Raw genomic sequence first — 14609 nt, 5'->3', positions numbered from 1 at the left:
TACCCTGGTTTTCTATTGATTTTATGCTAAGATTATTTGTTACCCATAAAACTCAAGAATAAAGTGACATACTGCAAAGACACAGCAGAATTTAATTACTGCCTCTGTACTTAAAGGAGATTGGATTCTGAATGGTTGATAATGGATCCTCTTTCAAGGCTGGTTTAGATGACATCTGATGTCACTGCTTGCTTCTGAAGATGCTAGGCCAATCAGGTGCATCTGCATTATTTGGTTCAGTAGGATTGAGAAGAACAAAGAGGCTCTTGGCAGCCAAGGGCATACTAATGAGGCCCAACAAAATACCAATTGAGAGATATATTAAATTAGCATATATCTCTAGTACCTAAGAGTTGCTAAGTTTCCCTTTGTTTGGTGCTACTGATCTGAATGATGATCTATTAACACATGATTTGATGGGTAACACCAGATGCTACTGGCAAAACTGTATATAGAAGAAGGGGGGGAAAAACCCAGTCCATTTTCATTTTTAGAAGAAAGATATCCCTGGTTTGTTATACTTTAAGCACTGGATCGGAGATCAGAAGACTACATTGTTTAATATGTAAATGATAAACTTGAGGGTTAAGTCGTTCAAGTTATTTAACTACTATTAAATTTAACACTGGATACTCATCCTGTCCTTCCTGCATGCTGGAAGCCTCTGAAAGTTGTAGTGTTTAAGAGCTTTTGAATATACATGTCACACAATAAGCAGTGTTCGACCATATGTCTAGTGCTCAAATCCATTTAATCAATGTTTATTTTACAAGCAATACAGGATATACAAGTTATTTAATATTTATACTTCCAGAAAGCTGTCCTGAGCAAAATGGATATAACTTTTTAGTTAACTAATACAGACTCCATATTTTCTGTTTTGTCAGTCAGTGATAATTTCTTGGACTCAGAGGCCTGGATTCTCTTCTCAGAATGGTGAAAATAAGCAACTCCACTGAAGCTAAAGGAGTTTGTGGCATGGATACATGCAGTGTCCACAAGACAGCACTTCCAGGAAGTTCAGAAACAGGTAGAAGTAGGATAGAGTGTCTGGAATTTATTCAGAGTTTAGGGATTGAGTAGGGCATTGAATCTGGTTTCATCCATTAAGTTCCTTTTTTGTAACCATTAACTCATTGCTCTAAAACTGGCCCCTCCTTGCTTCGTGACTATTACAGTCTGATGAAGATATCTGAGCAAGATGGCACTATGCCCCAGAATTACATTAATTTAAGAAGAGAATAATAAGCAGAATCTCAAGTTCAGAAAGTTAAGGCTAAAATCCTTTCTCCAGCATTTATTCCAAATAACTCAGCTGGATGCTAGGGAATTTTGCAGAGAGAAGGAGAAAAAATTCCACTCCCCAAGGTCTTGGAACAGTAGCAGTTGCACTCGAAGTTGGAGCAACAACTGCATGACCCCTGAATTTGTGTATATGGAAGGAGGGCCAGAAGATATGTAGTGACAGTTATGTAGTCCCATCTTCTCTCCTCCCCACATGTTTGGGCAACAACATTTCACAACTGTATTTAAACAGTTATTTTTGTAGGCAAGATAGGACTTGGAATGCCTTTACTCGCGTTTCATCATCATGTCTGATTTTACTCCTTTTATCCAAAGATTTAAGAAGGGAACATCAGATAACTTCCTAGAAGTCTCAGATCAAGTGAGGTTTTGATATTACTTACAGACAAGTTAGAAATACAGACATTTGACTTACTGGATACCTATTGTGAGCACTGGAAGATTTAACATGACAAACTTACCATTCCTCTATGACCTGGATACTCTCCATTTTGGTTGTATGTGTTGGCCTTCCTGCATTGTCCCCTCTATCTTCATTCCTAACAGTGAGGCTGCAATGTAGTACAACACTTTATTTTGTCTAGAGAAAGTTAATTTAAAATAATGACTATAGCAATGCTCCAATGTATGGAGTATGTATATATTTAGAGCTACATTTGCCAAAGTGGTTTCACTCCAGCCTCTAAATATGAACCGAGTTTTGGGAGAGTTTTTCAGTCACAAATTTTTGCATGCCCCAAAACCCAAATTAGGAGGTACAGATGCTATTTCCATATGCAATTTACTACAAGTTCATAGTTGTGCACCCAAAAACTGGCATAAATTTAGAGATCACTTTTGGAAAGATTGCCCTAAGTGAAGTCAGAATAATATTGGTAACAAGTAAGAGGAAAGGAAGAAGGAAAAAAGAGAGAGAGAGAGAGAGACTTTATTGGGCACTTACAAAAATGCCCCAGCAATGCTGGGGATTCATTCATTCATTCTTTGAGGAACAAAATTTCCCCCACATTAAAATTATGTTGTGTGGTTTAGCATGTAGCTGTCCCATAGAATTCCTTCCCTCTTTAACCAAATTTGTGAGAACTCCTGGACACATTACTTTGAAAGCTGACTTTTATTTTAATGTACTGCCAACTTAGCAAATATTGTGCTAAATGGATTACACTTCATTAAGTGGTAAGCCATTTTGTCCATATGGCAAGTACTATTAGTTTTTCATACCGATAAAACTCATTGGTTTTTCAGTAGAAAGACTTCCATTAGCCTTCTGTAATTAGGAGCTGAGAGAAGAATTACTTTTCTTTTCTAAAATAAATAAATAAATACAAACATCTTCAAAGCAAGGTGAAAATGTAAAAAAAAAAATCTGCAAATATTTGTTTCTGTTTTGAATCCCATTTGCTTCATTTATCTTTGCTTTCTATGAATATTCTAGCAGGTGAAATTACTAGCAGGAACATTTACAGCAGGGATCGGCAACCTTCGGCCCGCGGCCCACCAGGGTAAGACTCCTGGCGGGCCGGGCCGGTTTGTTTACCTGCCACGTCCACAGGTTCGGCCGATCGCGGCTCCCACTGGCCACAGTTCACCATTCCAGGCCAATGGGGGCTGCGGGAAACGGCGCGGGCCAAGGGATGTGCTGTCTGCTGCTTCTCGCAGCCCCCATTGGCCTGGAACAGCAAACCGTGGCCAGTGGGAGCTGCGATCGGCCGAACCTGCGGATACACAGGTAAACAAACCAGCCCGGCCCACCAGGGTGCTTACCCTGGTGAGCCACGTGCCAAAGGTTGCTAATCCCTGATTTACAGAAACAAAATTAATTGAATACTGGAAGATGCTTACAGGAAGCAAATTTTGTATGGCATCAATATTTGCATGGGAAATCTGATTGTAAGAGTTAGGCTTGGGAACTGGAACATACCACGTGAACAGTCTGTCCAATGGAAAAAAACCACAACCAATATAGCTCAGATTTTGAATATCAAATATCCACAATGCCCCGGATCATCTTATGTAGTTGCAAGTATAAAAAGTTGAAATAGTTTTTCCCTCTTCGATTGAGTTGAGTACCTTTCACTCATATTGAAAGAGAAATCCAACTCGGAGTCACTCTAACTGTAAATAAGGTTTCCCTCCACCCCTTCTTCACTCAGGTGTGCAATCAACACTTTTATCATCAGTTTGGCAGAGCGTATGGTGAACTCAAGGGCTCTTTTAAAAATCCACAATTTAAAATCCCAAATATTGCAGATTACATATTAAGACTTAAACATTACAAAGATATACACTTTCAAACAAAGCTGCTTGAAATCAGTTGCTTCTTCACTTACCCGCCAAGACCTGAGTTCAGGCCCTTGGTTCTGCTTCCCCTGTTACAGCGTAGAAATGCAGCTCCTGTGCTGCTTAAGGTGTTAGGATGTCATCAACTGCTGCAGGAGAAACAACACATCCTGAACTCCGGGGTTGGCAGGTAAAAAGCCTTTTCCATCTCCTTTTGACCCATTTCCTGTCAATCTATAAAGGGAGCACCCACTGAAGCCAACGGGCATTCCATGTATAGAACAAGAACAGAATATGGACCATCTACTTTTTACATCTTGTAATCTTTAAGTCCACACGTGTAACTGCTTAGGGTCAGTTTGTATCTGGTTAGAGCACAAAGGTTTATTTGGGTGGGAGGGGGAGAAAATGTCACAAGAAGCCTCCCTCCCTCTGTCATGGTCCCTACACTCCTCTAGATACAGGGACTTCAGTGCCCCATGGTCACAAGTCACTCCATAGAGGAGATACAGAAAGGCGACCGGCAGCTCCCAGCCGACTCCACTGGTTGGTGTAGGGTAGGAGCACAAAAGGATAGTACAGCAGATGTGCTCTCCCTTGTGCTTCTGTGAGGGATTGTACCCAAGGCACAATCCCTCCCAAAGCTCCCCCGGGACAATACACCTTTGCATCACAGACACAATCCTGCTTGCTAGGTACAGCAAGCTCTTATTCATTTATGATTGCAAACAGTTTTTTAAAAATAGTTAAAGCATTATGATTCACCACATCCTACTCATCTTATTCATGCAATTTTAATGGGAGTGCTCACGTGATGGGTAAGATGAGGAAGATTCAACCCAAAGAGAATGAAATGACCCGTCTTTTTTCTTCTGCGATGTGAGCAGCAGTTAAACTGCACTGAGCTCATCAGCCTGCCTCAGGGCTGAGCCACTGCAAACCACCCACACCCCAGGTTTTAAATGGGGCTCCAGGTTTCTCGGCCGAGAGGTGTAAGATTGTACTGTTAGTTTAAGTAGATATTTGGGGTCAAATGCTACTTGCTTTGCTCATGCAAAGCTTCTGCTGAAGTATGAGAATCAGGACTGGCTGCTGAAGTTGGAAAAAAATGAATAGGGTAGTGAGTTCAAAAAAGAAATAGGAAACTAGACACCAAAGCTGTTGTTTATCAGAGCAGTAACTGGGACAGGAGCTCTATATTTTGCTTTGTTAAGAGCTTTGGTATACATCTAGGTAGAAGGTTAAAGAAGGACCAAGAATATTTTGTCATCTGAGATTTTGTAGTTTGTGCTAGTGTGATGGTATCAAGTACACAACTGGCACTAATTCGTTCACCTCATTGTTAATAAATGAAGTTCAGTGACCGAATTAGTCATTTTTAGAATTAAAATTAGAATTACAATTAGAATTAGCCTTGGAAAGCTCAGAAAACTCTGACGGGTTGATATGGTCAGTTGGAATAATTTCTCAAATTCAATTACTTCAGTGAGAGAGGCGCTAAGTTCACAATAGTTGTTGAATGACATTTTGCATTACATTTCTGGCTACCTTGGTTTGAATGATTTTAGTACAGTCCAACTTGATTTTCTGCATTTGACAAAAGGTTAGTGTTTCATCAGACATATGACATCTTCTTGATGTGAAGGCAACTTTCATTTGAACAAATGAGTTAATGTCACACAGAGTAGCTCTTTGTTTTTTTACTCTAGAAACTGGTTCACTTTCATTTAAAAAAATAATACATTTGCATAAAGTTTTTGAGATCTACCATTTCCCCACAAAAAGAGTCTATTTTCAGCCATGTAATGAAATGTAAAGAACTCTGAATGCCAAACAGTTTTTCATTTTGAGATGAATATTTTGAATACATCTAATTTTAGTGAAACCATCTGGGGCAAGATATTCAAATCTGGGTGTTATGGCTGTACCTACAGAAACATGAATAACCGTGAGCCCAATACCAGTTTTCTACTTTTCATTACTTGTTACTTTCATTAACAATATTGCATTGATATCGGCTATGTTGCAACTTTCGTGATAATGTAAAAATAAAATCAAAACATTAATTTCTCTCTTTTTGTGGAAATCAAGCAATGGCAAAGTGTTTGCACATTCCTCATTTAGGGGGAACCTGAAAACCTCAAGTTAACATAGATGCAGTAGTCTGCGTTGGAAACAAGTTGCAAGCAAGTTGTGTTATGGAAAACTAAACAAACAGGATAAAACTCAGTTTTACCAAGCAACTGATTGAAAGCTTTTAGGAAGAGAAAGCGTGTCCTTCGGAAGGTGTCAGGCAACAGTGAAACAATAGTAAGCTGATCCACAATCGGACCCCATAAATCAGTGGATAGTGCCCTTATAGTGTACTGTACTTATTCAAATACATCCAGCTAACTTCCCTGAAAAAAAATGTAGTCTATAGACACAGATTCTACATGCTAAAGTTGCATCAGAAATAATAATGCCTTGAAGTGGATAGGTCTGGAGTGCATAGGGGCATAGTGAGGAATGAAAAGTGCAGCCACTTAATGGATTTTAGTTCCAGTTCATTGCGAGGTTGTCCTTCATGCCTATTTTTGTTCTTGTTTTATTGTTCTGAAGAAAATACTAAAAACATTACAACAGGGCCAAATGGGGTGACTTTGTTCTTGCTTTCAATACAGCATGAGCTTCCAGCTTTCTGCACTAGCTATAGCCATCTTACCAACTGCAAATAATATTATTGAAAGAGTAATCCATGTTTTCATTTGGAACTTCATGACCATAGGATCTAAACATCTGACTAATCAGACACTGCAGTACACCATTTAAAATAAATGTACAAATTCAAATGCAAGCAAATACCAAGTTAAACTTGCTCAGAATTCCTTGTCAATGATTTTGGATCAGCTGTTGGGGATCCTGATGTTTCAGATGTACAACATTTAACTTTTTAAGATACTACTCTCACTTCATCTCTATGTTCAGCAATTTAAATATTTGTCCTGTCAAGTAATTATTTTACTAGGCCAATATTGCAAGCCAATAGTTTTTGTACCTCACAATGCACTGAGCAGAGATATCAAAAGAGCCTAAGTAATCTAGGAGCACAAATTCCACTGAAAGTCCCCAAAGCTCTTTTGATAATTCCACCCAGTTCTTTCAGCCACTCAAAAAGTTCCAGAATGTCCTTACAGTGACACTTTTGTCCTCCTGCTTGTCTGAAACAATGGAAGTAATTTACATTTGGGACCTGATCCTTTATGCTCTGGGAATCCAGTACTCTTGTGGACTTCAGCTGGTGCATCAGGAGCCAGATTCTAATCTCAGTTACACTGGTCTAAATACAGTGAGGTCAGTGATGTTACAGCAAATTTACACAGGTGTAACTAAGAGCACTATTACTATGTTATTGTAACCAGGTGATTAGGCTGATGTCCTATCCATTCTGTCATCAATTAGTATTTATACAAGCATGATCTCAGTTATCATCTCCAAACCATTAAGGCATTTTTCAAATCACTACATACCCATCAATGCACATTCTATACCTCTATCAACATAAAATAAGAAAGCTATTAAAACCCTTTCCCTGATGTCATTCAGTATGCTGCAGGGTATATGGAAAGTAGAAGTCAAACTAAGAAAGCATAGTCTAGTGCAGTGGTGGGCAACCTGCCGCCCATGTGCTGCATGCAGCCTGTCATAAACATACAGCTACGGGTAGCATAAAATCCCTCTTTACCCTGTAAAGGGTCAATTCCTCTTTTACCTGTAAAGGGTTAAGAAGCTCAGATAACCTGGGTGGCACCTGACCAAAAGGACCAATAAGGGGAGAAGATACTTTCAGATCTGTGGGAGAAGGTTTTTTGTCTGTCTCTCTCGGAGCCAGCCAGGAAACAGGACAGGGAAATTACATCTCCTTAAGCATATCTGAACTAAGCATCTAGTATTGCAGAAATAGTAAGTAATAGGAAAGAAATGCATTAAGTTATCTTTTGTTTTAGCTTGTGAATTTTCCCTGTCCTAAGAGGGAAGTTTATCCCTGTTTTTATAACTTTACATTTTGCCTAGAGGGGAATCCTCTGTGTTTTTGAGTCTTTTGTTATTCTGTAAAGTACTTACCATCCTGATTTTACAGAGGTGATTCTTTTACCTTTTCTTTAATTAAAATTCTTTTAAGAACCCGATTGATTTTTCATTGTTTTAAGATCCAAGGGTTTGGGTCTGTGTTCACCTGTACCAATTGGGGAGGATATTATTCTCAAGCCTCCCCAGGAATGGGGGTGAAGGGACTTGGGGGATATTTGGGAAAGGTAGGGCTCCAAGTGGCCCTCCCTGAATGTTTGTTTTAATCACTTGGTGGTGGCAGCGATACTAAGGCAAGGAAGGAATTTGTGCCTTGGGGAAGTTTTTAACCTAAGCTGGTAAAAATAAGCTTAGTGGGTCTTTCATGCGGGTCCCCACATCTGTACCCCAGAGTTCAGAGTGGGGAAGGAACCCTGACATGGTCCATCAGGATAATCTGATTGCGGACCACAAGACTTTTGCTGACATTGACCATCTACAAGCATGGCTCCCTGCAGCTCCCAGTGGCCACAGTTCACCGTTCCCAGCCAATGGGAGCTGTGGGAAGTGGCAAGGCTGCAAAGACATCCTGGCTGCCACTTCCCGCAGCTCTCATTGGCTGGGAACGGCGATCTGCAGCCACTGGGAGCTGCGGGGGGCCATGCCTGCAGACAGTCAACGTCAGCAAAATGTCTTGTGGTCCGCAATCAGATTACCCTGATGGGCCGCATGCAGCACGTGGGCCGCAGGTTGCCCACTACTGGTCTGGTGGGAAAAGCGCTGGAATGTTGGGAAATTCATATTTTATTCCCAGTTCTGCAACCTTGGGCAAAATCCTATCACTTCTTTGCACCTGTTTCCATCCCATCCTTTGTGTTGTATGTTTAGATTGTAGGCTTTTCATGGCAGGGACCAATCTCTTACTATGCATTTGTATAAGTAGTGAAATGGGGCCTTGATCTTGGTGGGGCGTCTGGGCACTGCTGTAATAAAACCAAGAAATTTATCCTCAGCGCGGCCTAAGGACCAGATGAAGTCGATGGAACTTGCATGCATCCAAGGACAGAATTTGGCTCTAAAACTAGAAATCAGCATTGTATACAGTTAGTATCAAGAATAATGTATATTTTCAGCTAAACTTACTGGAGGCTGACATACATTCTCACATGTTTCTCTGTAACCTGTTTGTCCTCAGGAAGCGTCTGTTTCACTGGGGTTATAATTCATAGTATTCACAGACACTTCCTGCTGCTGGGAAGTCTAATTATCACAGAATTAAGAGACTGGGGAAAAAAGACAGTTAGGTCATAGATACATATATTTTAAAGACAGATGGGACCATTGTGATAATTTAGTCTGACCTCCTATATAACACAGGCCAGGAATTAATTTCCACTCCCAGTCCAACTGTGGTTAAACTAGGGTATATCTGTTAGAAAAAACATCCAATTTTAATTACAAAAATCACAGCAATAGAGAATACAACACAACCCTTGCTATGTTCTCCAATGGTTAGTTACCCTCACTGTTAAAAATATTACACCTTATTTCTAGTTTGATTTTTTCTAGTTTCAGCTTCCAGACGGAGGATCTTCTTATATCTTTGTCCTCCAGTTAGTTACTAGCTCCTACATTGGCAGGGAGATTAAGAACTATGCCCTCTAGCAAGCAGTAGTGATGGAATGGTCATCCCCAAATCGAGACAAAGCTGAATACATCTCACAAGAGACTAGGGGGCAGATTCTGAAGCCATTGAATTAGAGATTAATGTAGTGCCATGATATTGCAGTGCATATGAGCAGATGACCATAGGCCTTTTTTTTGTACAGTAGAAAAGAGAATGAATAAGTTGTCTGGCACCTTACTTGTAAGTCAGCTGGAAGTTTTGAGTCATAGGCCAGTGAAAACTGGACAGGACAATGTTTATTTAGGAGCAGAGAAGCATGACAATGTTGCTCTATTATATGAAAAGATCATTGAAATACCAGTAAAATCCATGGATAAAGCTGTATAACTACGAATGATACAGCCAAGCAACCACCAAGCTATGTTATACAGAACCTAGCTAGTCAATAAACCTCTCCTACCTCCCTATTTATGTTTGCCAAAAAAAACCTTATCTGCTTGAAATTTCACACACACAATCTTATACAGCGATAGATTTTTTCCTTTTGAAAATGTGAGGCCATAAGGAGAACAGTAGTATTAGGTTTAATTAATTTAATATTTTCTGAACTTTTTTGGCTTGTCTCAGTTCCCAAGACCTAGAGACTCCATGTTTATTTGATCTTCACAAGAATTGGTACCCGGTGCTAGTTTTTTGGGTATAGAGGGGTTTCTCAGCAAGATATAGAAATTAAAATTAGTTCATGCATGCACTTTGTGCTCTGCAGTATTAAATCCTCATGCTGGCTTTTATGGGACTCATGAAGTTTGCAGCAGCTGAATGCCAACTCTCTGTATCATGCACCACGCGTTTTTTTAGAACTCTGCATGGTGCAGCTACTCTGGTGCCAGCTTCAGAAAGCTCATGTTAGAGCAGTTCATATTCTCTTCTAATCAAGATGATGCATGTAGAGATACTTCTCAGAACCTGACCCTGTTTTCAGTTGCCTATAACTTTGTAAACTTTAACCATTCAAGCTGAAGTTTTCTATTCTGAGTGTCTGCCTCACACTGACTTTTCCTGGAAAGTTTCAGAAAAAAACAATTTCTCCAAACAATTATAAGGAAAAATATATATTTGCCCATGTTAAAAAAAATCCTATAACTGTTTCATTGAGAAGCTCTAGCATCTCCATACGTTGAAGCAGGGACTAGAAGTTCAGTGGGTTGTTGATGGTAGGAAATTCCTCTGGTGTCAGGGATGTGCCTTTTGCGTTCTGAAAATACACCCTCTTTTGGGCAAATTGTGAGCATCTGAGAATTTAAGTTCAGGCATGCTCAGTAAAGACTTGTTAAGAGTTCAGCAGCTAAATTTTCTGGAGGGTCTGTCTGCACTGAGCATGATCCAGCTCCTCACAGATCCCACTTGCCAACCAGACTGTGCATGCACCATCCTGGGCTGAGCAGGTCTTTTCCTGTAGTTGCTGCTCTGGAGACTGCAAAAAAAATCTGCTGCATTTTAATACAAGAACTCTGAAAACTAAACTAGGAAACTGCACTCAATCACTAGGAGGACAGCTGAACAAAGCATTTTTAAAAATAAAGTGTCATGTATTTCACTCCTGATCAGTTATTTTTGCTTAATTCTTCTCAAGAAGGTCTCTTTACAGGTTATATGTTTAAGCTGTTCAGCTTCTTCCCTCTTAATATGAGGTGACCAGTCAGTATACTACCCCTTAATGCACATTCAAGGGACAAACACTGATGTCCATGATCAAATTGGTCTGTGGCTTGTTGTAGTTTTCTATATATATGTTTTGTCTTGCACAATCACTAGTGTATTATTCAAAAAGGTTTGTTAGCCACATGCTAGAAGACAGAAATTCAGACAGTGAAATATGTATGAACATGCACATCACCATGAACAGGCAAGTCAGTCTTCAGCTTGCAGTTAAGAGTCTCCATGATTTTTAGAAAAGTTTTATAACCTTTAAAGGTTACCTCCTACTAGGCAAAACCTAGCTGGTAGCTTGAGGCAAGTTTCATTGTATTAGCGTGCAATTAGTTTTGGCTCATATTCCATGAGCAAGCTCTCATATAATTTGACATACTCTTCTCTTCCCATTGAGGAAAGTGAGAGATTGGCAATTGGCTTCAAGGAGAGTAGGATCATGCCTTTTATTTCTACATGCCAAACTGAAGTATGGTCTCTACTGGATAGTTCCTCACCCTAACAGAACCTACAAAAGCAAGAAGTTTTTTTGAATTGTCTTCCTAAACCTGGGGGTAGGGAGGGATAATGTGGTCCTGCATGAGATTCTGCAAGTCTTTCAATAAACTAGCTACAATGGAATGAATAGAGGAGAGAGTTTTAGCCTTTATTGTCTATTCCTTGGTTTAGACAGTGTTTTAGTTTTAATATGAAGTGGTGTTGGTACTGTATATTTGCTATTGCAGTATACAATCTATGTACTTCTATATAATATGAGTTTACTAAGAGTGTAGGGAAGAATATATTTCTCTGTACATTCATATGCATTTTCCTAATTAGATAACAGAAATCTATATTACAAGAAACTCTGGTTTTAAGTGGAGCCTTTCATACTCTCAGCATCTCAAATCCATTAAGATGTCATTAGATGCTGGTGATGCTGCTGCCATGGAGGCAGACACAGCAAACATTATGCACCAAGCTGCAGTTAGCAGCCTTAATATTAGACTGTATTTTACAGAAGGAACTTTGATCAATACTCTGAAATTCTATCCCGTCCCACCTCAACTCTGAATGAGCTGTGGAATCTTTCTGCTGCCAAGATAACCAAAGATGTGGAGAAGGGACCCTGCCCCTTTCTCTGCAGTATGGCACCTCTAAACTCATATTAGTACCATGCTGTCAGGTATGAGCCTAGGTGCCGATGTGGTACAGTAGGGTGACTAGACAGCAAATGTGAAAAATTGGGACGGGGTGGGAGGTAATAGGAGCCTATATAAGAAAAAGACCCAAAAATCAGGACTGTCACTATAAAATCAGGACATCTGGTCACCCTATGGTACAGCATCCAAATAGTTTGTTCTGCTTACAAATATGCACTTATTTTCAGGTTTTGAAGTTGTTTTTCCATATGTGCCAGCATATTACAACTACTTGGCTTTCTGGCTAAGGGCAATATGTAGATAAATACTTTGATGCACTGTATTTACTGAGGGACAACCAGTCCTAAATGCTCAGTTACTGAGGGACAATCTCCACTCATTGCTATATTGGCTTTCTACAACCAACTCTCTGTAAAACTGATATACCCAAATATTTGGATGCTAACACCTAAACTGTATAATTAAATTTATTAATCTAAATTTGGGTTATTGCTGATTATGTACTATATGTATTTTATGATTTTTAAAGCACCCTTTGTACTTTTGAATAATTTAAGCACTATACCCAGATATACCAACGCAATTCCCTTAACTGTGCATTATAGAATTTTAACCTTAGCTTTAATAAAAATTCAGGTTGTGTTTGGTCTTGTTCAGGTAATTTATAGTCACTATGATCATGTTTATAGAGAAAGATTTGAGTTAAATGTTACAGTTTGGGGGCCATTTTAACAAAATTTAAATGAAGAAATACCTGTTTCTCCTGGGTGATGGTGGGAGATGATTTTGAGGTAATTGATGACACGTGTGAAATTGAGGCCATACAAAAGAAGACAAGCATTTTAAAAGGTCTAGTGATACAACACTGTCCACAAGGGGGCTCTACTAAACCCTGCGAATTTCCGAGTTGTCTTTCTCTTCCCAGAATTTCATAATGAACACTGATGGAAGGAAACATTTTCAACTGACTTCCGTCATAAAGAAATCACACCGCTTTTATATGGTATTTACAGCAGAAAGTATTAAATAAATATTTTGGAAACTTTTAGTCTTCTCTCAGAAAAGGTGTCCTATTTTAGTCTCAAATGTGGAGTGCACTTTAGGAAATCCACTACCGCAATCTTGTGTGCTAAGTCCTCTTACCACTGATTTTTAATGGAATTATTCTGGTTCTATTTCAACAGCAGGGCTGGCCTCTGGTTCATACTGTAGGCAAATATTAGACTTGGGGTGGCCTTACCCTACTCTGATCTCTGTCCCACCACCTCACCCAACAGTCCACTTGTCTCCCTGTCAGTTTCATTTCTTCCTTCAAAAGATTGTTGTTCTTTATATTCTGTTGCGTGCAGAGGGTATGTGTAGTTTCTAGACATGCCCCGGAGTCCTTAGTACTGACTGCAGCTATTCTACAAGTGACTGGTATATTTGAAAGGCATAAAGGCACCTGTCATCTAGGACCCAGAGAACTAGAAAGGACACTAATTTAAAGGGACACCAGGCAGGGGCGGCTCTAGCAATTTCACCGCCCCAAGCACGGCGGCATGCCGCGGGGGGTGCTCTGGCGGTCGCCGGTCCTGCGGCTCCGGTGGACCGCCTGCAGACATGCCTGCGGAGGGTCCGCTGGTCCCGCGGCTCCGGTGGAGCATCCACAGGCACGCCTGCGGGAGGTCCACCGGAGCTGCGGGACCAGCGGACCCTCCACAGGCACACCTGTGGGAGGTCCACTGGAGCCGGCTGCCGCCCTCCCGGCGACTGGCAGAGCGCCCCCCCCGCGGCATGCCGCCCCAAGCACGCGCTTGGCGTGCTGGGGCCTGGAGCCGGCCCTGACACCAGGTGTACAGAAGCTTCACCATCAGAGTGGTTTGGAGCAGTCTTTTGGCAGATGACTTTAGTGATTCCAATGCTATTCCAACAACTGAACATTGGGTCTCAGTTCTCTGCTGCCTTACACTTTGTAGAGCCACTTACATTTGCTTTGCACAGATGTGAGTGACTATCCAAGATATAAGGCAGTGGAGAATTGGAGCCCATTAGGAAGTTGCCAAGGGCATGACGAGCGTTAGCTTTGCTAAGTCCATCCACTTGTTACACTCTTGTTGCTTCTTTCACAATGGGGAGAGATGGCTGGAATGTTCCTGCTAAGCTCTCATAGCTTTATTCAAAGGCATTATTAAGTTTTTGGGTTAGGGAGTCTATGAGATTGAAGAACATACTTCCTTAATAAATTAAGTAGGATTAAACTGGTTTTGCACAGCATTGCGTTCTATTTTGTTATGATTTTGAAATAACAAATTAAATGGTTAAGTAGGACCTTCAGTCTTCCACTTCCACACATACAGATTGAAACCTCCCGTAAGTCACCTACAGACAGGACCATATAAGATAGCCACCGCACAATCTAGCAAGAGAGAGAGGTTAAAGACTGGATTATAGCAGAGGTGTTGCTATTTGGGACTGAGGTACATTGGCAGAATTAAGTATGAGTGTTTATACACCTT

General features: G+C 40.4%; 1 protein-coding gene across 7 annotated transcripts in view; it reads right to left on the bottom strand.

The window, feature by feature from the left end:
- The window catches only part of RGS17 (regulator of G protein signaling 17), a 106088-nt gene that overhangs the window by 4850 nt on the left and 86629 nt on the right, over nucleotides 1–14609 (bottom strand). For 3 of the 7 annotated variants that reach the window (XM_039529671.1, XM_039529670.1, XM_039529672.1), the window contains one exon: nucleotides 1767–1856. In XM_039529671.1, coding sequence (XP_039385605.1) covers nucleotides 1767–1856 — 90 coding nt within the window. Of the gene's footprint in view, nucleotides 1–1766; nucleotides 1857–3635; nucleotides 3735–6759; nucleotides 6773–14609 lie in introns of those variants that run through there. The other 4 variants (XM_039529676.1, XM_039529675.1, XM_039529674.1 and 1 more) reach the window with 4 other exon arrangements.

The sequence above is a fragment of the Mauremys reevesii genome, linkage group 3, assembly GCF_016161935.1.
Source record: "Mauremys reevesii isolate NIE-2019 linkage group 3, ASM1616193v1, whole genome shotgun sequence".
Classification (NCBI taxonomy): Eukaryota; Metazoa; Chordata; order Testudines; family Geoemydidae; genus Mauremys; species Mauremys reevesii.
The sequence above is the reverse complement of the archived record's forward strand: the minus strand, read 5'-3'. Positions and strand labels throughout refer to the sequence as shown.